This window comes from Podarcis gaigeae (genome assembly GCF_964106915.1).
Source record: "Podarcis gaigeae genome assembly, chromosome: 13".
Taxonomy (NCBI): Eukaryota; Metazoa; Chordata; class Lepidosauria; order Squamata; family Lacertidae; genus Podarcis; species Podarcis gaigeae.
Genome location: NC_139689.1, coordinates 42,823,022 through 42,848,006, shown reverse-complemented (window position 1 = coordinate 42,848,006; position 24,985 = coordinate 42,823,022). Strand labels below are relative to the sequence as shown.

The 24,985-nt window shown below is 46.1% G+C and overlaps 1 protein-coding gene across 1 annotated transcript in view; it reads left to right on the top strand.

Annotated features, from left to right (window-relative positions):
• The first annotated feature begins 1,268 nt into the window (after positions 1–1,268).
• C1QL1 (complement C1q like 1) overlaps positions 1,269–24,985 on the top strand; it is a 48,265-nt gene continuing 24,548 nt past the window's right edge. Inside the window, exon 1 of the mRNA XM_083709897.1 lies at positions 1,269–1,974. Within this exon, the coding sequence (XP_083566023.1) occupies positions 1,366–1,974 (609 nt within the window). The 5' untranslated portion in view covers positions 1,269–1,365. The remainder of the gene's footprint in view (positions 1,975–24,985) is intronic.

Here is a 24,985-nt window from a genome sequence, read left to right as displayed (position 1 = left end):
CAGATTCCAGGATTCTTGGGCAAGTATGTGATTTAAGTGTGCTTTAAAGGTATTGTGTGTATGCAGTAGAGTTTAACTTTTTTCCTCGGGGCAATGATGTGTGTGTATCGTGAATCCACACGTATTCATACACAAACATTTTGAGGCGCTCTGATAAGCAAACCTTCGGAATATCGTCTGTGGGCTTGTGAAGGTTACCCTCGCTTTGATCCAGCCGCAGCCTTTCCGCAAGAACTCAGCCTAACTACTCCTTCCTAGACGAAGGTGACCTTCCCTGAAATTTGGGATCGGGAAAGGCTCTTCCCACCAACCAACACCCCCATCCCAACCTTTCGGGTCTTAAAAAAATGTCCAAACACTGGAAAGGCTCGCAAGATATCCCATTCGCGTCAATACTTTGGGCTCTCTCTCCTTATTTTGGTGCGTCTCTCTCCAGGCAACAGCTGCTGACGAAGCAACATCACCAAAGTCCCTCTAGCCCCTGGAGATACACTCCCCTCGACTTCAAGTGGATGCTGAACATAGCAACCACCAGAATCAAAAATAACAATAACAAGGGAGGCGACCTCCTGCCCAGGGACTCCTGTCCCAACTTTCCCCGCTCCAGCGTCCCTTCCTCGGCCTTAAAGGTGGGGAGGATGTGGGGTTGGGCGCAAACTCTTCCCCCAAATGCCTCTTTGCGTCTCCCTTTCAGCCCTATCATCTCGCGTTCCCTTTCTCTCCTCCCCCCTCCAAGGGGGTGGAGGAGGATGGAGTGAGGAGGGGAGGGAGCGGGGAGAGAAGAGAGAGAGAGAGAGAGAAATCAATGATAGCATCTTACTAAGATGTACTGAGCAGAGAGAGAGAGGAGCTGGGGAAAAAAAGACATCTCTCTCTTTTCCCCCTCTCCTTTCTGTTCTGCTGTTTTCTTCCCTCTCGGGGTTTTTCTTTCTTTCTCTCTCTCTTTCTCCTCTTCCCCCGAAAAGAAGAAAAACCCTTTTCCATGTGGAGCATAAAAAGGCCACCCCAGAGCATCCCGTCTTAAGGGTGATATTTAAGAAGACCGGGAACAAGGACTGCCTCGGATTTTTACGCGCGCTCGCGCGCTCCTCTTTTCTCTTCTCCACCTAAAGGGGGATCCTCGGTTTCTTTTCAAGTTTCTTCTTCTTCTTGCCTCTTCTTCTTCTGCTGCTTCCTCGCCCCTCCTTCCACCTCCTCTGTGGTTGTTTTGTTTCGGTTCCCCCAAATTACCACCCTTTATTTCTCCTCGCCAGGTCGCCCGGCCCACCCGTCACCATTTCTACCCCGGGGAGGCAGCGCGTACAGCCCCTGCAGCGGCTGAGCCTCGGGCGCAAAACTTTGGTGGCCGCGGCCATCGGGGTGGTGATGATCCTGATCTTGGTGGTCCTCATCCCGGTGCTGGTCAATTCGGTGGGCATCGACGGGCACTACGAGATGCTGGGCACGTGCCGCATGGTCTGCGACCCCTACCTGGCCAAGACCACCAGCGCCAGCGCCATCCGGACCGAGGCGGGAGAGACCCTCGCCAGCAGCGGCCACGCCGGGCTCCCCGCGCCCTCCACGCTGGTGCAAGGGCCGCAAGGCAAGCCCGGGAGGCCGGGGAAACCCGGGCCGCCGGGACCTCCAGGAGAACCGGGCCCACCGGGGGCCATGGGGCCCCCGGGGGAGAAAGGGGACCCCGGGAAACCGGGCCCCCCTGGCTTGCCCGGGCCGGGCCTGGGCAACGGGGCCATCAGCACGGCCACCTACACCACGGTGCCCCGCGTGGCTTTTTACGCAGGCCTCAAGAACCCGCATGAGGGCTACGAGATCCTTAAATTCGACGACGTGGTGACCAACCTGGGCAACAACTACGAGGCCACCACGGGCAAGTTCACGTGCAACATCCCCGGCACCTATTTCTTCACCTACCACGTCCTGATGCGCGGAGGCGACGGCACCAGCATGTGGGCGGACCTGTGCAAGAACGGACAGGTAGGGAAGAGGGCTGGGGGGTCTCTCTTCGGGGTCCTGATGGGGGTGGAGGGAAGAATCATGCGCTCCCACATTACGCAGTGTTTTAGGGCAAGAAGACGCCCATCCGCAGATTATGCTTGTAGAAATGAAATTGGACTGTCTACTCAAAAGCCCCAAATACCAGCACCAACCGTGGCTCAGTTCTGCGTTGGAAGAGGGCTCAGAATCTTTCGATCCCCTTCCCAAAACTTAATGCTAGGATTGTAGAGTTGGGTCATCCTGCCCAACCCGCTACAATGCAGGGATGCCAACTATATCATCCATGAAACCTCCAAGAAAAGGAGGGTTCACCTCTTCTTGGGAGTCTGGCGCACTGTTGAACGGTGTCAGAAAGTTCTTCCCGGTGCTAAGTCTGAATCTTCTTTCTTGTAACTCGATTCCGTCATTCTTCAGCTGATCAGATAATATAAATAATCAGGGACATGGAAGTGTTTCAATAAAGAGCCGAGTGCTTCTAGACCAAAAAGTTAATTCAGTTACACTTATTTTATTTTATTTTTAAAATGGTTCTTTTCGTTTGCCCTTTACTTGCTAAGATAACCCTTTGTATGCTTGGAAACCTGCAAGGTACCCTTAACTTATCCAGGTGTGCATATGTGATGAGGAAAGGAGCAGTCCGCTTTTCCCAGAGTTTGGAATAGTGTGTTGTCCATATCCATTTCAATGTTTTGTAGAAGTCTAATATCTAGCTATCTTTACACACACACACACACACACACACACACACGGGAGTTATAGAATCATAGACCTGCAGTGTGGTGGCAGGGACCCTGAGAGTCAACCCCCTGCAATGCAGAATTCGAACCCACAACCCTAAGATTAAGAGTCTCATGTGACATACTCTTGAGTAGATGCATAGGGTTGTGTTATTTGTTCACTAGCCACCCCAGCTGTGGAGGGGATGTTTCGTATAGGCTTACTGACCTTCTGAGATAACTGCACTTTCATGGTGGGGAGGGGGTGCTTTTTCAAAAATGCCACCGCACTCCGATTAAGTTAAGGAGGGGTGGTCCGTGATACACATCCTTACCCACCCTCTCCAAACACTTCCCAGCTCCTCTTCTCAGGGAAGAATGGTACCCCAGAGCCTCTTGCCACTCCCCCCCCCCCAACCTAATGCACGTATATAGATAATTTTCATCCTTCAATATTTAAGCAGCAGTTTGTGGCTCAGTTTCCTTCCTTACGTCCCTCCAACCACCAAAAAAAAAAACAACTAATCTGAAAAGTCTGCGAACTCTAGATCGGGGAATCTTATGCCACCGTACAATTTGTTAAGTCTTTCAACTGCCACAAGACTGTCCTCTAAAGACTCCTGCCCTCTGGAAATTCTTCCTTTAAGGAAGATTCCTCTTATGCACACTCCCCCAATAATCTGCAAATACGAGGGATGGAAAAGGAAAGGAAAGAGGTCATTGTCAAGAACCCTTCAACTCTCCTATAGGACCCCAGCTCTTCCTCAAGCTTCCTGGGAGGCAGAACTGATGCTTACTCAGACGTAAGGCTCACCCGGATCTTAACTCCCAGGCAAGTGTGCACTGGAACATACAGCGAGATCCTGTGCCTTCCTACTCAGGCAGAAATCCCACAGAGATCAAAGAGACACTATCCCCCACCCTTGGGTTGCAGCTTCAGTCAATTTCACTGAGCAAAGAAGAAATCCCTTAGAAAGAATTTCCTCCCTTACTGACCCTGGGAACTCACTGCATTTCGTTCTTAATATTTGATACGTATGTCTCTTTAATTTTAAAAGAGGAAGATGAATGTAGCTTGGGACATAAAGCTCAGGAATCAGTTGATATGTGTCCCTTGTGATTAATTTTATTTTAAAGAGAGAGAATCCTTTGGGGATATTTGGAAGTCTTCCCCTACTTCCTAGGATATTTAGAAGGGAGTCTGGGTTGTGCAGATTTTTTTTTTTTTTAAATATATGCATACACTTAACTTTGACTTAAGATGATGGAAAGTAAAATGCAGATTGGGCTGGCCCCACCCCACCCCCGCCTCCCTCATCAGCTCCTTCTTAATCAAACCATCCCTTTTGTGATAGCACTAGTTAATCCTGCCAGAGGGAGAACAGGGAAGGATTCTTGACACTTTCTAATTGAATTTCATAATTAAGCCCGGCCTCCGCAGAAACTGCTTTTCATGTTGCATCCAGTTACAGATCCATCTCTGTCTCTTTTTGTTCATATGCCTCCTCCCCTCAGTAATCACTCAGCAGTGCTTAACAAAAAAACCAAAAAAAGAGGGATGCCACCACATACGCAAAAGCCCACCTTCGTACTCAGAAAATAAAATTTAACCCCCCCCCCCCAAATTAATCCAGAAGAAAGGGCCACAGACCTTAGTTGTATGCTCACAATTGCTAGTTGGAGTTTGAGACGCCACTTCGCCCATAAGTATGCATTAAAAAGCTGGAGAAAATTCCCCTTTTGCCATCTTGATTGTGAGCTACGAAGAGTAACTAATCTGCTATACGATCTTGAGTATATATTTGTGTGTGTCGCGCATAGCTGCCTTAAAAGCAGCTGCTACTTATCCCTATTTTATTCTTATTTATCCCTATTTATTTATTTATTTATTAATTATTTACTTGGATAAATAAGAATAAAATAGGGATAAGTAGCAGCTGCTTTTAAGGCAGCTATGTGTGGCACACACAGATATATCCATATTTATCCATATTTGGATAAATAACTTTGCTACTATTTATTCGTCTTTTCAAGTTTCCACAGGGGGAACAGATCAGAAGGAGTTTCTTCAGGCCAAATGTTAGTGATAGTCTTATATATACAGCCTGAAAATTTGATAGTTTCCAGGAAAAAATAAAATCAGAGTTAAAACACACAAGGTGTGATATTCAGAAAGGGTGGGGGTCTAATATTCAGTCAGTGCATAATGCTTGCTGCTTTGGCCTCCCAAAATGATGCTGGTATTCCACTTAGACAAATGTGCCAAATTGCCCAAAATGGTTTGCGAGTTGTTTCCTCTCCCACAAGAGGAGTATGTAATGTAGAACCAAACTTAACTATATACACACAGCGACGTTTTATATTAAGTCACGCACTAGGAAAGAAAGACACCTTGCCCAGTCTCGGATCTTGAACCTTCAATAACGTCAATGCTCAGCCCTGGACTAAGCGAACGATACAGTGCCTCTGAACATGTGTCAAGTGCAGTTCTCATGCTGCTGAGTAATCACAACCCAAACACACACACAGTGTCACACAAATGGGAGAGGCTGTCGCCGTAGGAACAGAGAGATGGCTGCCTTTGTTGTTGTTTATCGTTTAGCTGTGTCCGACACTTCGTGACCCCATGGACCAGAGCACGCCAGGCACTCCTGTCTTCCACTGCCTCCCGCAGTTTGGTCAAACTCATGCTGGTAGCTTCGAGAACACTGTCCAACCATCTCGTCTTCTGTTGTCCCCTTCTCCTTGTGCCCTCAATCTTTCCCAGCATCAGGGTCTTTTCCAGGGAGTCTTCTCTTCTCATGAGGTGGCCAAAGTCTTGGAGCCTCAGCTTCAGGATCTGTCCTTCCAGTGAACACTCAGGGCTGATTTCCTTCAGAATGGAGAGGTTTGATCTTCTTGCAGTCCATGGGACTCTCAAGAGTCTCCTCCAGCACCATAATTCAAAAGCATCAATTCTTCGGCGATCAGCCTTCTTTATGGTCCAGCTCTCACTTCCATACATCACTACGGGGAAAACCATAGCTTTTACTATACAGACCTTTGTTGGCAAGATGATGTCTCTGCTTTTTAAGATGCTGTCTAGGTTTGTCATTGCTTTTCTCCCAAGAAGCAGGTGTCTTTTAATTTCGTGGCTGCTGTCACCATCTGCAGTGATCATGGAGCCCAAGAAAGTAAAATCTCTCACTGCCTCCATTTCTTCCCCTTCTATTTGCCAGGAGGTGATGGGCCCAGTGGCCATGATCTTCGTTTTTTTGATGTTGAGCTTCAAACCATATTTTGCGCTCTCCTCTTTCACCCTCATTAAAAGGGTGCCTTACACAGAGTCAAATCATTGGTCCACCAAGCTCAGTAAGGGCCGCACTGATTGGCAGTGTCTTTCCAGATGTTACCAGGAGATGTCAGGAATTGAACCTGGAACCTAAATACCTGTAAATACCAGTTGCTGGGGAACAAGCGCAGGAGAGGACTATAGTCCCTCTGGCCGTGCTGGTGGACTCGGGCGTCTGCATTGAAACAGGACATTTGGCTCCCAGGCCTTCTTATGCTGTCATCCTTATGCTGCTCCTCTGCCTAGAGAGGTCCAGATCTTGGCTTTAAAAAGTTTCTGCAGGTCCGAAGCAAAAGGTGTCAAGGCTGAGATTTAGAAGCTCTACCCTTCTCAACCTTGGATATGAATTTCGTGAATACAGGTGGCCATGAATCGCATAGTTGGAAGGAACCACTCATCCAGTTCAATGGGCCTGCAGTTCAGTGATCTTTTTAACCCACAGCCCTGAGATGACCAAACCTCATGCTCTATCTATGGAAGGAGCTGTCCCAGGCCGTCCTAAAACTTGTGGGTTGCCACTGGCAACCCAATGGCAGTACCAGACGGGTGTGTCTGGCTTCCTTTCAGGCCGCTGAATAGAATAATAGAATTGTAAAGGGACCCCTAGAGTAATGTTTGATATATTACGGTATTTTAATATTTTGTGGCTGGGGTAGCCCAGCCAGATGGGTGGGGTATAAATAATAAATTATTATTATTATTATTATTATTATTATTATTATTATTTAGCCCAACCCCCGGACGTCATGGTTCTCCACACAGTGCTATTCAATACAGTGGTACCTCGGTTTACAGATGCTTCAGGTTACAGACTCCGCTAACCCAGAAATTGTACCTTGGGTTAAGAACTTTGCTTCAGGATGAGAACAGAAATCGCGCGGCAGCAAAGGGAGGCCCCATTAGCTAAAGTGGTACCTCAGGTTAAGAACAGTTTCAGGTTAAGAATGGACCTCCAGAACGAATTAAGTTATTAACCTGAGGTACCACTGTGTATCCTTCTTACCTCAAGGTGACAAGGCAGGGAGAAGAGAAGGCTCCATCTTGGCTGCTCCCTGCCCAGTGGGGCCTTGTTAAAAGGCAGCCATGCAGACTTTGAAGAGTTTTTCCGCTAGGGTCTTCTCTGAGATGTTCTGTCTCGTTTCAGGGAGCCTTTTAACTATCCATTGCTGATCTGTTTCCAGAAGGGCAGCTGCGTTGGTATGTCACAGCACACAGCAGCAAAGAGCCTTGGGGTGCCTTAAATACGAAGGCTGTGTATGCGCCATATTTAACACATGTGGCTTTCTCTGAAGAATCTCGGGAACTGTAGTTTGCGAAGGGTGATTCGAGTGGATTTTGTAGAATTGTAGAGTTGGAAGGGACCCGGGGGGTCATTTTATCCCGCCCTTGCAATTCAGGAATCTTTTGCCAGACGTGGAGCTCGAACCCACAACCTTGAGATTAAGATTTGGTTCCTTGTATTTCTGTGCTGCTTTTCACTCAGAGGAATCTCGAAGCCGCTTACAACCAATAAGTGACATGAACGTAGCAAAGCATGTAATAGAACATCACCAACACAGCACAGCTGATGTAAAATAACTAGCAAATCACCAACGAAACAATTGCAATCCATAAAACCCTCTTTAACGAAACAGCAGCTGAAATGTAAGCTAAACATCACAATTACAGAAAAAGCTGTTTTATACGATTCACAATAACGACATTTATAATCAGTATTAACAAAATAACAACTAACAAAAATAAGCTAAGCACTGTGGTGGCGGGAACTGTAGTTCCCAATATTCTTTGTGGGGCGTCATGTGCTTTATATGTATGGGGTGCGCACAGCCATACATGTGCATGATATGTTATCCTGAATTTTTTTTTTGGCCGGAGGTGTGCTTAATATCCTTTGCTTTAGTCACAAAAGACAGCTTCCAAAGCTTCAGCAGTAAGAGGAGCCAGAGGTTCAAGCCTGTGGGGAAAATGATCTCCAGTCCTAGGAGTGTTAAGGAAAGCGATGAAAAATATGCACTCTTCACATGCTCAGAGCACTCTCCTCACTATGGCGTTGCATCTTCTGAGCCCTAGCATTCAAAACAGGTTTTTGTGCCCAAATTTAAGGCCCGAGGAATTTTCCAGGATTTATGAGGGTTTGTTGCCTTCTCGCTGGGTTTGGTCCCCATAAACAGAGGTTTAGACCTCATATCCCAGCATCTACAGTGAGGCAATTGAATCGTATGCTCCAGGAATGTAAGCAACAAAAGATGTGCAAAGGCTTCTTTGTGCGTGGCACTCACTCATTTCCCTATTCATTCCCCTTGCGTACACAGAAAAGGTAGCATTTCAAGCAGAGGTGGCGCTGTGGGTTAAACCACAGAGCTTAGGACTTGCCGATCACAAGGTCGGCGATTTGAATCCCTGTGACGGGGTGAGCTCCTGTTACTTGGTCCCTGCTCCTGCCAACCTAGCAATTTGAAAGCATACCAGTGCAAGTAGATAAATAGGTACCACTCCGGCGGGAAGGTAAACAGTGTTTCCGTGCGCTGCTCTGGTTCTCCAGAAGCCGCTTAATCATGCTGGCCACATGACCCGGAAGCTGTACGCTGGCTCCCTCGGCCAATAAAGCGAGATGAGCGCCGAAACCCCAGAGTTGGTCGTGAATGGACCTAATGGTCAGGGGTCACTTTACCTTTACCTTAAGGGAAAAGTCAGGAGGTAAGATAAGGCAGTGGATTTCAAAGTTTACAGAATCCTTTCGACGTTGCCTCAGCCTCCAAGCAAACCCTGTGTGTCAGCCACGGAGCCATGGTGCCAGATCTGGGGGGGGGGGGGCACCTGTGGCCCCCTAGATGTTGTCGGACATTTCCCATGAGCTCCAGCCAGCAAAGTATTCAGTGGCTCCTGTGTAACAGAGGATTCTGGGAATCACAGGTGAGCAAAGCTCTCTTGCGTTACTGACGTCTCACTTCCTACGGGGATCTGTTAGGCCACTCTGAGAACTACTCAGTGTGAGAACGAATACTCCCAGGGGTCAGCAAACTTTTTCAGCAGGGGGCCGGTCCACTGTCCCTCAGACCTTGTCGGGGGCCGGACTATATTTTGGGGGGGAAAGTGAACGAATTCCTATGACCCACAAATAACCCAGAGATGCACTTTAAATAAAAGGACACATTCTACTCATGTAAAAACATGCTGATTCCCAGACCGTCCGTGGGCCGGATTTAGAAGGCGATTGGGCCGGATCCGGCCCCCGGGCCTTAGTTTGCCTACCCATGCTTTAGAATACCAGGGTCAGGCGGCAGTGGCTTCAGGAGAGATCTCACGAGATCTCGCCAGAAGCCACAGTTGCGCAACCCTGTTGGGGGGTTGATGCCTCATGGGATTCTGCCACCCAAGGTGGCTGATTCAGTCCGCCTTATGGGAGGGCCAGTACAACAGTCAATCCTTTCTCCCAGGAAGCTCTGGGAATTTTAGCATCAAGTCCCTTCCCACATACTCAGAAGGGCTGGCCTACCATATTTTGAAGGGAAATAATACACAATAGCTAACATACAGGTGGGCAGCTAAAGTCTAAATTTGCCTAAATTTTGTCCTTTGTCAGTGTGCCATATGACCAAAGTCCACCCCTGCTGTTTGTCCCCCATACGTTATATAATAGTATATGGTCACCATAGTTAGCAGCCATTGATAGCTTTATCCTCCATGAATGTGTCAAATGCCCTTTTAAAGTAATCAAAGGCATATCTAGACGTTCCAGACATAAGGTGGAAACAGCATAAAGAGAGGGGGATTATGGGGCTGTTCATGTTTTTGTTTTTATTATGTATTTTACGTTTTTTATATTGTGATTTTAACTTGTGAACCACCCCAAGTCTTGTGGGTATAGGGCAGAATATGAATAATAATAATAATAATAATAATAATAATAATAATAATAATAATGCTGTCAATTAGGGAGGGAAGAAACCTTGGATGGTTGAGGGTGGCAGAATTGGAGGAGTGAAGGTCATAATCAGATATAATCAGATTTGCCCACACTGGAAGAATGGCAGATGCAACTGATGGACTATATGGAACTGGCGGAGATGACTAGCAGAATCCGAGATCTGGGAGAAGAACTGGTGGAGGAGGAATGGAAGAAATTTAAGGACTATATACAAAAATATTGTAAATTGTATGAATGTTAAGAAAGATGTAAGATTAGCAATAGAATGGCTCCAACAAATTAGCTACAAGGAATATAAATCTAATTGTAATTGAAAGAAAAGACAAATTTTGGATAAATTGTTATAACTAAGTCTTCAAAAGAGTGATTTAAATTCTAAAATCTGAGATTTAATATTGGAAAAATATATTATATGAATTGAAACAAGTTAATAATTTGCTAGTAAAATTTTTGAGTTTAGGATGCAGGAACAAGAGATGTGAGGAAGTCCAAAGATGAAAATGAAATGTGGATATTGGAAAATACTATGTTATTATGTATGTTTTTTATTGTGTAAACAAAAACTTAATAAATATTATTATAAAAAAAGAAGGTCATAATCAGATATATAACTGGGAAATAAGAACAAAAAGATGAGGAAAGGGGAGTTTTCCTTTCGGAGGGGGGGCAGAAGGGGCAGAGTTGTTCTCTATACTCTCCTACCTGTTTTATCATCAGTCTCACCTTGGGAGATGCTGCAATACCTGTTGATGCTGTGTTGCAAAAGAAGCTCTTCGAGAGTAGTCTGCTCTTATTACCTTTTTTACTCCCCTCCACAATGCACAGTGTCACCCAAACCCACCCCCTTCTCTTGGAGGAAAAAGAGAGAGAGAAATAGTCAAGGAAAGAAAACAGCATGTGATTTTAAAGCACAGATTCTCAACTTTTAATGGGGATGCTCTGTCACACCTTGAATGTCACACCTGATTTTTTTCCTCAGTGTCAAGCACTAGAGAGAGATGGGGAGGGTAGTTAAGGATCTTTCTCTCTGTGTGTGTCTATATATATATATATGTGTGAGTCATTTTGTAGATATGGAAAGTCTAAAAGGCCGGCGGGCTCTGTGACTTTAAATATTTAATAACTTCCCAATCAGCAAATGTATTTTTCTCCTCCCTCTCTTCTCAATTTTCCCCTCGTCTATTTGCATTTGGAAGGCTCAGTTGTGCACCCCAGAAGACAAAAGGAAAACCCAGCAGTTATTGCCTATAGGGCAGAAGAATCATTTGCTATAGAAACCTTCCCTTCCACCTCCCAGGTCTCTGCCTGGGGTTTCTTAGGTCAGGAGAGCTAAACAGCTTTCGGCTAACTGCTCAGATGACAGTGTATTTTCCCAAGCAGATCCCTGGTGCTTGGGATGCAAACAGGAACCGTTCCAGGAGACAAGGGCGGGAGACATTTCTTCATCTCCTTATCATCTTGGCAACAGGGTTGCCAGCTAACTGGAAAAGGTGACCCATCTGGCTTCCGCTTGCACCCTTAAAAGCTGCTTGATGTGCAGAACTCGGAAACCTAGGCTTTTTGCTGGTACGGAGATCATCAGCATGTTGTTGTTTAGTCGTTTAGTCGTGTCCGACTCTTTGTGACCCCATGGACCAGAGCACGCTAGGCACTCCTGTCTTCCACTGCCTCCCGCAGTTTAGTCAAACTCATGCTGGTAGCTTCGAGAACACTGTTCAACCATCTCGTCCTCTGTCATCCCATTCTCCTTTCCCAACATCAGGGTCTTTTCCAGGGAGTCTTCTCTTCTCATGAGGTGGCCAAAGTCTTGGAGCCTCAGCTTCACAATCTGTCCTTCCAGTGAACACTCAGGGCTGATTTCCTTCAGAATGGATAGGTTTGATCTTCTTGCAGTCCATGGGACTCTCAAGAGTCTCCTCCAGCACCATCATTCAAAAGCATCAATTCTTCGGCATCAAGAATTAGCATAGTAGCATAGTCACCTGCTAATACAAACAGATTGAGCTGCTTTCTAAAAGCATAGGTGCAGGACTTGGTTCAAAAGCTGGCAACCCTTCTCAGCGACAGCCTCGTGAAAAAGATGCTTAGCTAGGAATAGTAGGAAGGAGAGTTCTTGTGGGTGCAAAATAAATAGTTATCCACGTAGCATTTCTTCCTGTTGTCGCTCTGTGTGCTTAAAACTACTGACGTCACAGGAATGCTTACAACAACCTAGTAAGGTAGGCCAAGCATTTTTCATCTGGGGAGGTGGGGCTCAAATATATTATGATGACTGGTTTAGTTTATGGCTCCGCCTCTAACAGAAACTTACGGCTTGGACATCAGCAGGTGTCATGCTTTATATATAAATAAAAATCCCAGCTTTTGGCTGCCACCCAAACTCCTGTTAAAGGCATAATGGAAAAGGTAAAGGGACCCCTGACCATTAGGTCCAGTCGTGGCCGACTCTGGGGTTGCAGCGCTCATCTCGCTTTATTGGCCGAGGGAGCTGATGTACAGCTTCCGGGTCATGTGGCCAGCATGACTAAGCCGCTTCTGGTGAACCAGAGCAGCGCACGGAAACGCTGTTTACCTTCCTGCCGGAGCGGTACCTATTTATCTACTTGCACTTTGACATGCTTTTGAACTGCTAGGTTGGCAGGAGCAGGGACCGAGCAACGGGAGCTCACCCCGTTGCGGGGCTTCGAACCACCGACCTTCTGATCGGCAAGTCCTAGGCTCTGTGGTTTAACCCACAGCGCCACCCTTGTCCTGTTAAAGGCATAAGAACACCCTAAACTAATTCTTTTTGGTCAGTTGGCAAACATAGCACTGAACCTAGGATTTCCTGGTCATTTCCTGAACCATTTAACTAGCTTCCTTGGCTAAAAAGTATCTATACATTTCAGCAAGCATTCACATTTTACAAAGCCTAGATACGGCTTAAGCTCTGATGACTTTGCCTCCTCTGTTAAGGGTTGCCAACTTCTGAATTTGTCTCTGTAGGTGCATCTTCAGCAACAGCAGCAGATATGTCTAGAAATCAGCAGGTGATAGTACTGATCTCCATGCTGCGAAATCACGCCCAGGCATTTCCTCCCCATCAGTTGGCAGCCTGGTCTCTTGTTGTCCCACCCTGCCACCCCCAAGACATCATACAATAATTCCTTTGGTTTTAAGCTCAAGCTGTTGGAAACAAAAGGTATTTGGATGGCAAAGAAGCAGTGAATAGGTTGTGTGTGTTTTTAAAGACGTTTTAGTGCCCATTGCCGTCTCTATCTACGGGAGGGCAATAAGAATGTTTTCAGAACTCAGTTCCTCATAAAAGTAGGTTTCATATAAAGAGGTTTGCTGCCTGGGACCCACAGAACAAAATCTCTTACTATTATTGGACCAACTTCTCTGCATAAGTGAGCAGATGCTTCAGATAGTCAGATCTCAACACCAAGAAAATACAGCCCTCTTGGGATTGTACTAGTTCATTCTGCAGATGTCTGAATACAGCACATACATAAACGCACTTTCCTGCATATAGAAAAACAACAACCCTAAGTGTTCAGGGACAGCTCTAGGATAGTTTTCTGTGGATGAAGCAATCCAAAGGAGAAAGCTGTCCTATGTGATTCCTACCTTGCCGCACCGACCATATAGATTGCTTCTCAATTGCAGCAATTGGGTCTAATTATTTCATCCACCGAAGCCGGTAAACACACAGAAACTACAAAACTGATCTGGGCTGAAGCTGATTCGAGAGCAATATTACTGTCATGTTTTGCCCCGATGAAATAATCATTTTCGCGCATTTTGTATCGTTCCCCTTGGTTGTGTGAGCCGTGTCACTTGGAACAGGAGCTTTAACCGTGTTGCAGAGTGCACAGATCAGAAGAAGTCAGCTTGATGAACCTGGAAAGCCGAGAAAGCAAGGAAAAATGACGGCTGCCTAGATAGAAAGCCAAACTATCTAATGTGGAAACCTGATGAGTGTGGGGATAGCTATTACCCACAGATCAGAGTTTTTTTAAAAAAAAGGTCCCTTGGCAGCTCCTGAGCTATTAGCAACCACTTTGATCTGCTTGAATTGAGACGGGACATTTTTCATGGCATAAAACAGGTGTGGGGGGCCTTTGGGACTCCAGATGTGGCAGAACTACAACTCCCATCAGCCCCAGCAAGCATGGCCAGAGCTGATGGGAGTTGTAGCTCAGCCAACTACGGATAGCCAAAGGTTCTCCATACCTGGCATAGAGTTAAGGCTGGGCGTTATGTACTGAAGTTCTCACCCTGCTGGGCCAGCAGGGGGATACTGTAGATAGTTATGCAAATAAGGGATCGAAAGTGACGTTCAGTGATTGGATAGTTTTAGAAAATTGTTACAGTTACGTTGTACTGGAGCTCTATATAAGCAGGCTGACTGAACGCTTCAGTTCAGTTCTGTCCTGGCCTGGCCTGTGAATAAACAAGAGCTGTTTGAAGAATCGCTGTGTCGTCTGATATGTTCACCCACAACTTAACACTGACCATTTGCCGATGCTTGCTGCACAAGAGATGGGGCTGATTTTTAAAAAGTTGGTAACTCCAGAGATGGCATTCGGCGTTGCTATCATTATTATGATTACACTCATACCTCGGATTACTGATTCTTCAGGTTGTGTGTTTTCAGGTTGTGTACCACGCCAAACCCAAAAGTACCTGAACAGGTTACTGCCGGGTTTCGGCGCTCGCGCATGCGCAGAAACACTAAATTGCGCTTTGCGCATGTGCAGAAGCGCCAAATTGTGACCTGCACATGCGCAGATTCGGTGCTGTGGGTTGCGAATGCTGCAGGTTGTGAACATGCCTCCCGCACAGATCACGTTCGCAACCCGAGCGTCCACTGTATTTAGATCTCAGGGTGGTTCACAACTTTTAAAGTACAAGAAAGAAAGAAGTTAATATTATTAGAAATACGAATTTGGAGAACTGCTAAACAGGTGAGATAATGAAATTCAGTTAGAGGGGATTTGAGGAAGTCAGTTATCAATGTAATGAAATTAGGATTTGGAAGTAATAATTCTTTTTTATGTGTTTTTCTTCGTTTTTATGTATTGTAATGTTTTTCTTTTCTTTTGTATCTTTTTTATGTGATAAGTGTGAAAACCAATAAAAAAAATTTGGGGGGGGGGGAAATAAAGTACGAGAAAGAAACACAAAATATATAATCGAAACAAAAACAAACCCATAACCCCCTTCCAACAGCACATTTAAAAAAGGGTATCAGATGTCAGTCAGCCTAGTTGAAGAGGAACATTTTTACCTAAAGGTGTATAATGAAGGTGCTAGGCAAGCTTCCCTGGGCAGAGCATTCCATAAATGGGGAGCCACTGCAGAAAAGGCCCCGTTCTCGTGATGCCACCCTCTGGACCTCTTGTGGAGGGGGCTCAAGAAGAAGGGCCCCACGAGATGATCTCAAGGTCCAGGTAGGTACATATGGAGAGAGGTGGACCTTGAGGTATTGTGGTCCTGAGCCATTTCTTTGCCTGTTCTTCACCCAAAGGCCCCAGGCCAGGTTAAAACATTGAAACGCAGTATTAAAAGCAGCTAAAAATGACTTAAAGGGAAAGGGACTCCTGACCATTAGGTCCAGTCGTGGACAACTGGGGTTGCGGCGCTCATCTCGCTTTATTGGCCAAGGGAGCCAGCGTACAGCTTCCGAGTCATGTGGCCAGCATGCCTAAGCCGCTTCTGGTGAACCAGAGCAGCGCACGGAAATGCCGTTTACCTTCCTGCTGGAGCTGTACCTATTTATCTACTTGCACTTTGACGTGTTTTCGAACTGCTAGGTTGGCAGGAGCAGGGACCAAGGAACGGGAGCTCACCCCATTGCAGATATTCGAGCCACCAACCTTCTGATTGGCAAGCCCTAGGCTCTGTGGTTTAACCCACAGTGCCACCAAAAATACACCCCAAGTGTCAAAAGCCAGAGTAAAGATCTGTGTCTTCAGCATTCACCAGAAGCTATATAAAGATGATAGATTGATCTGAGGCTACAATGGTGACAGAAAAACACTCTGTGCATGCTCCGTTGTCCCCATCCCCCCAATCTTCCTGGCCTTGATGAAGCTTACAGAAATCTTACAGAGCTGGATGTACAGAAAATCTTTCCATGGGCAGCAGAGCCAAGTTCTCTGTGTGCCCAAGGGAGGGTAGCAAATGACTCTGGTTTGCCCCAGGGGGCCTGGCACAGGGCAGCAGAAACGCGCTGGCTCCGTTCTGGGCCTATGGTTTTGTGGTCAATTAGAGCTGAAACCTGACGTCCGTCGCTATCAAATTTAGCCAATTAAGGTTCCTTGGAATCATTCATTACCTGGAGGTGGGAGAACGTAGAGACTGGAGGGCCAATTTGGTGGAATTGCTACAAAGCCACAGGACCGTTAGCTGGAGAGGAGTGAGGGGGGCAGATTAGAGTAGGCGGGGGGCAGCTGCCAAAGAGAACATGGTCCCTGCCCCCTTAATAGTTATGAGGAAGAGGGAATTTCAGCAGGGGCTGTTTCAGCTATTCATACGAAGGTGTATCATACAAAGTCCCTCTTTGCCACAGCTATTAAAGGGACAAAATCCCCCAGCTCTTTTAGTAGTCAGCCACCTTAACTGAACAATAGTGTTGGCACCTTTGGGCACCGCCAGACTTCATGTCATTGAAGAAGTAGTAGGGCTTTTGTGGTGGATTTAGACTAGATCTCAAACGATCCTGCTTCATCAATATTGCAATCCCAGTATTGCATTATTGCATACCCTCCAACAATCCTCCGAAGAAAATAGGTATGTCCTATTCAATAATAATAATAACAACAACAACAATAATAATTTTATTATTTATACCCCGCCCATTTGACTGGTTTGCCCCAGCAACTGTGAGCAACTCACAATATATATTATAATAAATAATATTTTTTTTTTTATACCCCGCCCTTCCCAGTTTAAAAACTGGGCTCAGGGCGGCTGACAACAAATATAAAACATTGATTAAAATGTGACTTAAAAACAGCGTAATATTAAAAGATAATAAAGCATTAAACTTTTTTTAAAAAAAAAAAACCATCCCTATATAGGGCTACCTTCAGACGTCTTCTGAAGGTTGTATCTTATCTCCTTGGCTCACAGGGTCGCATAACTCCATACCCTCCAACATTCCTCTGATGAAAATAGAAATGTCCTAAGGAAAAGTGGAATATTCTGGGATCGAATCAGACACTGGGACGGCTTCTGTAAATCCAGGACTGTCCCTGGAAAACAGGGACACTTGGAGGGTCTGTTATTGTCATCCCGAGGGACACGCTTGCGTTGTAGCCAGTCCCAGCCTAACACATTTTGGCACCTGAGGCAGACCCTAAAACAGTGCCAGCCCTTTAGTTAGCACTGTTTTAACCCTAACCAAAACAAAAGAATCATTTCAAGAAAAATTGATGGACTATGCAGAACTGGCAAAACTGACAACTGAAAACGGGACAAGGATAACTGTGACTTTAAAGATGAATGGGAACCCTTTACAAAGTATTTGAAGATGCAACAAAGCGAACTGGACTCCTTGGCTGGTTTTGAATAAACATTCGCAAACCTTTTATTGATAATAATCAGCTAAATAGTTTGAGGATCTATACAACTGTGTAACATGCAGAAAACAGCATTTTTAGAGAAATCAAAGACTGGAACTGAGGGAAGTCGGGAGTGGGGGGGTTCTGTGGGGGGAGGGAGGGGGAGAAATAAGGATGATATGTTTCTGGATAATATGTTTTGCTTTAATTTTGAATTAAAAAGTTATTAAAAAAAAGCAAAAAAAAGTGCCAGCCCCGCTTTCCAGGGAAGAAAGGGGGAGGGGAGGTGTACTTCAGGAAAAAGAGGGGAAAGAAAGCTTGACATAGGGATATACTGTACTGGCCCGGTGGATTCTGCCACCTGAGGCAGTCGCCTCACCTTGCCTGTTGGTTGGGCTGGCCCTGTATAAATATTGACATCAGGATCTGCTGCCCCTGTGGATTCTGCCTCCTTTTTTATATATATAATATTTATTAAATTTTTTGTTTGCCAATAAAGATACATTAAAAAAAACATACCAAATTCAGATATCCTCATTTCATAAACATCCTTGGACTTCCTCACGCCTCTTGTTCCTACTCTCTAAACTCATAAGTTTTACCAGCAAATTATTAACTTAATTTAATTTGTCTATTAAAATTTCCCAATATTCAAATCTCAAATTTAATCTTTTAAATTTCTCTTGTCAAAGGTTAATTATAGAGTACCATTTATCCACAATTTATCTTATTTTCCAATTACATTATCTTTTACACATATAGATTATTAATTTGTTGGAGCCCTGATGTTGCAGATCTTACATTTTTCTTAACATTCATACAGTTTACAATGCTTTTGTAGATAGTCTTTAAACTTCTTCCAGTTCTCCTCCTCCAATTCTTCTCCCTGGTTTCGGATTCTGCCGGTCATCTCATCCAGTTCCATATAGTCCATCAGTTGCTCTGCCTCCTGAGGTGTTTGCTTCACCTTGCCTCATGGCTGGGCCAGCCCTGACTATAGCATAACAAATAATACAGATAAAACAGAACATGTAGAACAACACAGGACTCTTAAGCTCAGGTTCATGGGTTTGAGGCCCAAGTTTGACAAAAGATTCCTGCACTGGCTAGATGACCCTCATGCTCCCTTCCAACTCTACAATTCTATGATTTGCAATAAGCAAAATTACAGGATTTCCGCAGAAAGCTACAGGGCATAAAGCAATAGGTCTGCCCTGAAACGTTCGCAGGTGCAAAAACAAGTCTTGCAAGCAGGGTCTGCCTGACACTATCATGAGCACAAATCATCAGGGCTGCAAAATAAAAGGGATCTCTGGAGACGCTCTTTATCTAAGGAAGAGTCCTTGTGCCATTTACAGCTGCACGACGGCAGGTGCAAATTCAGCAAGGAGGACTGTCTCTAGCACTGAGTATAAGAGCCTGATGGGTTGTTGTTTTTTCCTGCACCTTTAAGAGTGGGCTTTGTTGGAAGTTTGCAATGCCGCTCCCAGGCTTGGAACTGAAATTAAAGTATGATCTGCCATTTCGCAACATTTCGTTATTGTTAGCACTGCTGTGCCCTATGGTTAAATAAAAATGATCTTTGCTGAAACCTACATTCTAATAATACCAGGCTACTCCCAGCGCCACGCAAACACACACAACCACACACAAACCTCCCTCAGCGGCACCTTCCGTTCCCTTTCTCCACAAGAGACTTGGCAATTTTTTCATTATTATTTTAAAAGTTGATCGGAGCCGCTGGCCGGGGGTTTCTGAGCATGCTCAGAGTTCTGGTCCCTGAAGGAGACAGCATGTCTGTTTTTAAAAATAGAATCCCAAGGGCACCACATTTCAGAGGGTGTTTTCCTTGCAAAGGGAATCAGCTCGTACCTAACTGGCTACAAATATATATATCTCCAAAGCAGTTATTTCAAAGCAGCTTTGTATAATTCACGATGGGGGGGGGGGAACAACCCGCCATGTTCAGCTCTCCATGCTCAGAAATGCTCAACGACCTTCAGTGCAACTATTAAAAGTGCAAGATGACTGTCCCACAGGAGTTGCATCAAAGGGAGAATTTTCATGCGCGCCTTCATGCTGCTGGCGACAACACCCGCGAATTCATTTCCCTCAAGGTTTCACAGTCTCCTGGCAACTGGCCAGTGGGATGAGGAGATGCTAGCTGGCTCTGCGCAGCTCTAGCTCTCTGGGGGGGAGGCCAACATTTTGGGCAAAGGGCTGGGTTCAAGGATTGCCAACTTCCTCACTAGCCCCGGGCTCCTCCGCCGTCAACAACAGTTTGATGTGCAGGCACGAGCAAGTGAAATCCTTGAATCCGAAATCTCTGAATATGCTCTGGATATTTTGAGGACTTTTATCCCTTTAGGTTATTTCCCTTTGTAAGATGAGGATGTTTTATTGTTGCGGTATTTGGGAGCCTATTATTCTATTTTTTTAAAAAAAATAATAATGTAGGATTCGTGTTACCTTATTTTTGTTGTTGGTTTCTGGTCTCCTCCATTGTTAATTAGCCGCCACCTCAGTCTCGGAGCGGCAAGAGACATCGGGATGCCAGTGCTTTCCTCAGAGTTTCGTTTCCTTGGAATGAAGGACAGCAGAGACTGTGGTGTATTTAGAATATATGGTTTTATATATGGATTGAGATTGAATCCCAACAAGGCAGAAGTATTGTTTCTGGGGGACAGAGGGCAGGCAGCTGTGGGGAACCCAGGTCTTGAATGGGGTAACTGTGCCCCTGAAGGACCAGGTGCGTAGCCTGGGAGTCATTTTGGACTCAGCTGTCCATGGAGGCACAGGTCAGTTTTGTGTCCTGGGCAGCTGCCTGCCAGCTCCATCCAGTACGCAGGTTGAGACCCTACCTACCCGTGCACTGTCTCACCAGGCAGAGGGCCTTCTCGGCAGTGGCACCCACCCTGTGGAACACCCTCCCATCAGATGTCAAGGATATAAAGAACTATACAACTTGTAGAAGACATCTGAAGGCAGCCCTGTTTGAGGAAGTTTTTAATGTTTGACGTTTCACTATGTGGGGTCTTGTTGTTGTTGTTGTTGTTGCTGCTGCTGCTGCTGCTGCTGCTGCTGCTGTTGTTATCAACTAGCCATCTGATTTCTGCAAATGAAGCTGCTGTGAAATACCCCAGAGACAGCAAGGTCCAATTTTCTTCGGCTCATTTGGCAACCCCTTTGTTAACTATAGGGACGTGGGTGGTGCTGTGGGTTAAACCACAGAGCCTAGGACTTGCCGATCAGGAGGTCGGCGGTTCGAATCCCCGCGACGGGGTGAGCTCCCGTTGCTTGGTCCCAGCTCCTGCCAACCTAGCAGTTCGAAAGCACGTCAAAGTGGAAGTAGATAAATAGGTACCACTCCAGCGGGAAGGTAAATGGTGTTTCTGTGCGCTGCTCTGTTTCACCAGAAGCGGCTTAGTCATGCTGGCCACATGACCCGGAAGCTGTACGCTGGCTCCCTCGGCCAATAATAATAATAATAATAAGAGTTTGGATTTGATATCCCGCTTTATCACTACCCGAAGGAGTCTCAAAGCGGCTAACATTCTCCTTTCCCTTCCTCCCCCACAACAAACACTCTGTGAGGTGAGTGGGGCTGAGAGACTTCAGAGAAGTATGACTAGCCCAAGGTCACCCAGCAACTGCATGTGGAGGAGCGGAGACGCGAACCCGGTTCACCAGATTACGAATCTACCGCTCTTAATCACTACACCACACTGGCTCTGAGCGCCACACTAGCAAGATGAGCGCCACAACCCCAGAGTCATCCGTGACTGTACCTAACGGTCAGGGGTCCCTTGACCTTTACCCTTTACCTTGTTAACTATTCCATTCCCGGCATCACTTGCTGTCCTCCTTGCGCTGCAATCAGAGTCTCATTGGCAGATTCTGAGCAGCCTTCTACCCTCCAGACGCTTGGACCTAAGAGTTGTGCCCCCCCTTTTTTTTTGCACTGCACTGCACAAAACTCAACCATCTTCTTCTCCCTGTGCCTTTACCTCGTGAACTGAATGCAGAAATGCAACGGGGGCAGCTCTCCCTGCCGTGGAGAGGGGCAACAAAAAGGGAAAACTGCACCTGTTGTATTTCTGCCTGGGGTCCCTGTTAAAACCACAGGAGCAGTGCTTGGGGACCGACAGGAGTGGCAGCCCTAGTTTCACACTTCAAGGGAACACTCTCCTTGTCTGAATGGTGCAACTGCAAGGGGGTATTGTTTTGCAGCCTCCCCGTCCCTGAATTCATGAACCCCGGGTCAGTCTGCTGCCGTCACTTCCTTCCTCGCTGTACAAACCTGACCCTAAACATTTTTGAAGAAAGACAAGGTAGCTGATGGATTTTTTTTCAATGTCTCGGGTTTATTTATAGTTCCCAGCATTTTGAAATATGCATCCCGCCTTCACTTCCCTCTGCAACACACACGGCAGGATCCCCAATTCACACTCCAGGCTGAAACCAGTTTGCTGATAAAGCTTGCTTGCTATTTAAAGGTATGCAGAGCAAACACAGGGCAAGTTCATCCTAGGTCGGGGCTTGGAGTTGGCCGGGCATCATCTTCCCAAATCCTGCTCCCCAAACACTTGAGTGGGCAGCGCTTGGGAGTTGCCGGCCTGTGGGTAGCCTCCTTGCCAGAGACTGGCCCACAGCGCCCCCGAGAGAACACAACTATGCTCAGCACTTGCCCATATATATATAAATTTTTATTAGTTCTTTAACATACCATTTTCAACAATAATTAGACATACAGGGTTTTTTTACTTTCAGTCCTGTCTGAAAATTTTCCAATCTAATCTCTCAGTATGCATTTCTTATTTTCCCTATTACATTTCAAACTCATAACCAATCTCTTTATCTTTTTCTACTTTGTAACACTTCGTATATTTCTCCTTACAAAACTTCTTGTAGTCCTCCTAGCGTAATTTGTTGGTTACAGTTGCTCTTCAAATAATTCATATACTTCTTCCAATCTTCCGTAAATCTCTGGTCCCGCAGGTTTCGAATCCTTACTGTCATTTTGTCCAATTCTGCATAGTCCATTAATTTTGTCTGCCATTCTTCTTTCGTCAGAATTTCTTCTTGATTCCATTTCTGGGCTAGCACTTGCCCGTCTTGACTTGAAACAGTCAGCAGGGGGCAGATTGACTTACAGGGACCAGAGAGTTAAAAATTCCTCCTTGCATGAATGAGGAGGTGATCAGAACTGCGCTTGATTTGTTGCTGGCATCTATTGTGGTCGAGAGACAATGGAGTGTGCCTATGGGGGTGAAGTCAAACCGCTGCGTGCAAGGCTGGGCGGTATGTATGGAGGTCTTGGGCTGCCTTGATGACAAGACCCCCCTCTCAGCCTCGCTAGGTAAAGGGTAAAGGGACCCCTGACCATTAGGTCCAGTCGTGGCCAACTCTGGGGTTGCGGTGCTCATCTTGTTTTACTGGCCAAGGGAGCTGGCGTACAGCTTCCGGGTCATGTGGCCAGCATGACTATGCCGCTTCTGGCGAACCAGGGCAGTGCATGGAAACGTCATTTACCTTCCCGCTGGAGCGGTACCAGTTTATCTACTTGCACTTTGATGTGCTTTCAAACTGCTAGGTGGGCAGGAGCAGGGACCGAGCAACAGGAGCTCACCCCATCGCGGGGATTCGAACCGCCAACCTTCTGATCGGCAAGTCCTAGGCTCTGTGGTTCAGCCTCCCTAAGGTGGTCCAAAGGAAAGCAGAGCAAGATGTTTGGCACCAGCTTAGCTGCAGGAGTTGCCGGAAGGTGGCATACATAATCCACAAGGCTGCAGACGTTTAGGATCAGAGTTTTCCTTCTCCTAGACGGGCGACTTTCACAGGTTGAGAAGCCCCACCTGCCCCTCACTTCCCTCCACAGCAGGTGTTGGAGGTCAGCTTGCTGTGTGCTCCATCCCCAAATATGTGATTAGCCAGACTGGGCACAACTCCACGATATTGAGCGACGAACCTGTACTGTCAGTCTTCAGTGCTGGAAAGAAATAGCATCGAGGTAGGGACCTTCTGACCTCAGTGGTCCACCAATCAGAGTTCAAACCACCAGCTTACCTTCATAGCAAGAATACATTGATTGTAGAATCATCGAGTTGGAAGGGACCTTGAGGATCTTCTGGTCCAACCCCCTGCCATGCTGGAATAAGCAGTTACGATAATCTTTATTGTCATTGTCCCATACAGAACAACAAAATTGAAAAAAATCTACATAAGACATTCAAAAACCAACAAGCCTGCTATCCCAGCAACTCAACCTGGTTAGCCCCCTAAAAGCTCTGATACCCCATAATTAAATACAATATACTCCCATAGAGACTCCTTACACTGTGTTTAAAACCAAAATCACATTTGGATAAAAACTGTTTCTTAGGCGGCTAGTCCTCGCCTTTATAACCCTGTACCTTCTTCTAGAAGGCAGAAGTTGAAAGAGATCATTTCCGGGGTGCGCACTCTCCTGCGCTATCTCTGCAGCTTTCTTATGGCACCTGGAAGCATAGATTTGATCCAAGGTGGGAAGAGTGCAGTCAGTTACTCTCTCTGAAGTCTTTACAACCCTGGACAGCATTGTTTTTCCCCTGACCGTGCAGCTCCCAAACCACACACACAGACCATAAGTTAATACCCTCTCAACAGTACAATGATAAAATGCCATCAACAGGTCCTTTGAGAGATTGTTTTTCCAGAGGATTCTCAGAAAATATAACCTCTGCTGTGCTCTCTTCTTCAGTTCTTTGCTGTTTTCTCCCCAGGTTACGTTAGTTGTCCCATATGGGGATCGAACCTGCAACCTTGGCATTTATCAACACCATAAATATGTTTTGGATGCATTGGAGTTCTTTAAAGGTAAAGGTAAAGGGACCCATGACCATTAGGTCCAGTCATGGCCGACTCTGGGGTTGCGGCGCTCATCTCACTTTATTGGCCAAGGGAGCCGGCGTACAGCTTCTGGGTCATGTGGCCAGCATGACTAAGCCATTCCTGGCGAACCAGAGCAGTGCACGGAAACACCATTTACCTTCCCACTGGAGTGGTACCTATTTATCTACTTGCACTTTGACGTGCTTTCAAACTGCTAGGTTGGCAGGAGCAGGGACCGAGCAACAGGAGCTCACCCCATTGCGGGGATTTGAACCACCAACCTTCTGATTGGCAAGTCCTAGGCTCTGTGGTTTAACCCACAGCGCCACCCGCGTCCCTTATTGGAGTCCTTTACTGTCATGTATATTTTGGTACCTTTTGGAGGGCGGTGGCACCAGGGGTTGGGGAAACTAAACTTGGGATTTTGCATGGTAAGTGTTGTTTAGCATCTGCCCTGGGAAAGGTCAGTATTCAGGGTTAATATACACCAGCAACCTAAAAGTGGGCTGTATGATGTGGTCCTCACCTTAGCAATGGACTCAGTTGAGTGGCCTTCAGCCAAGCTACTCTTTTTCTCGCGCCTCCAAACATGGCC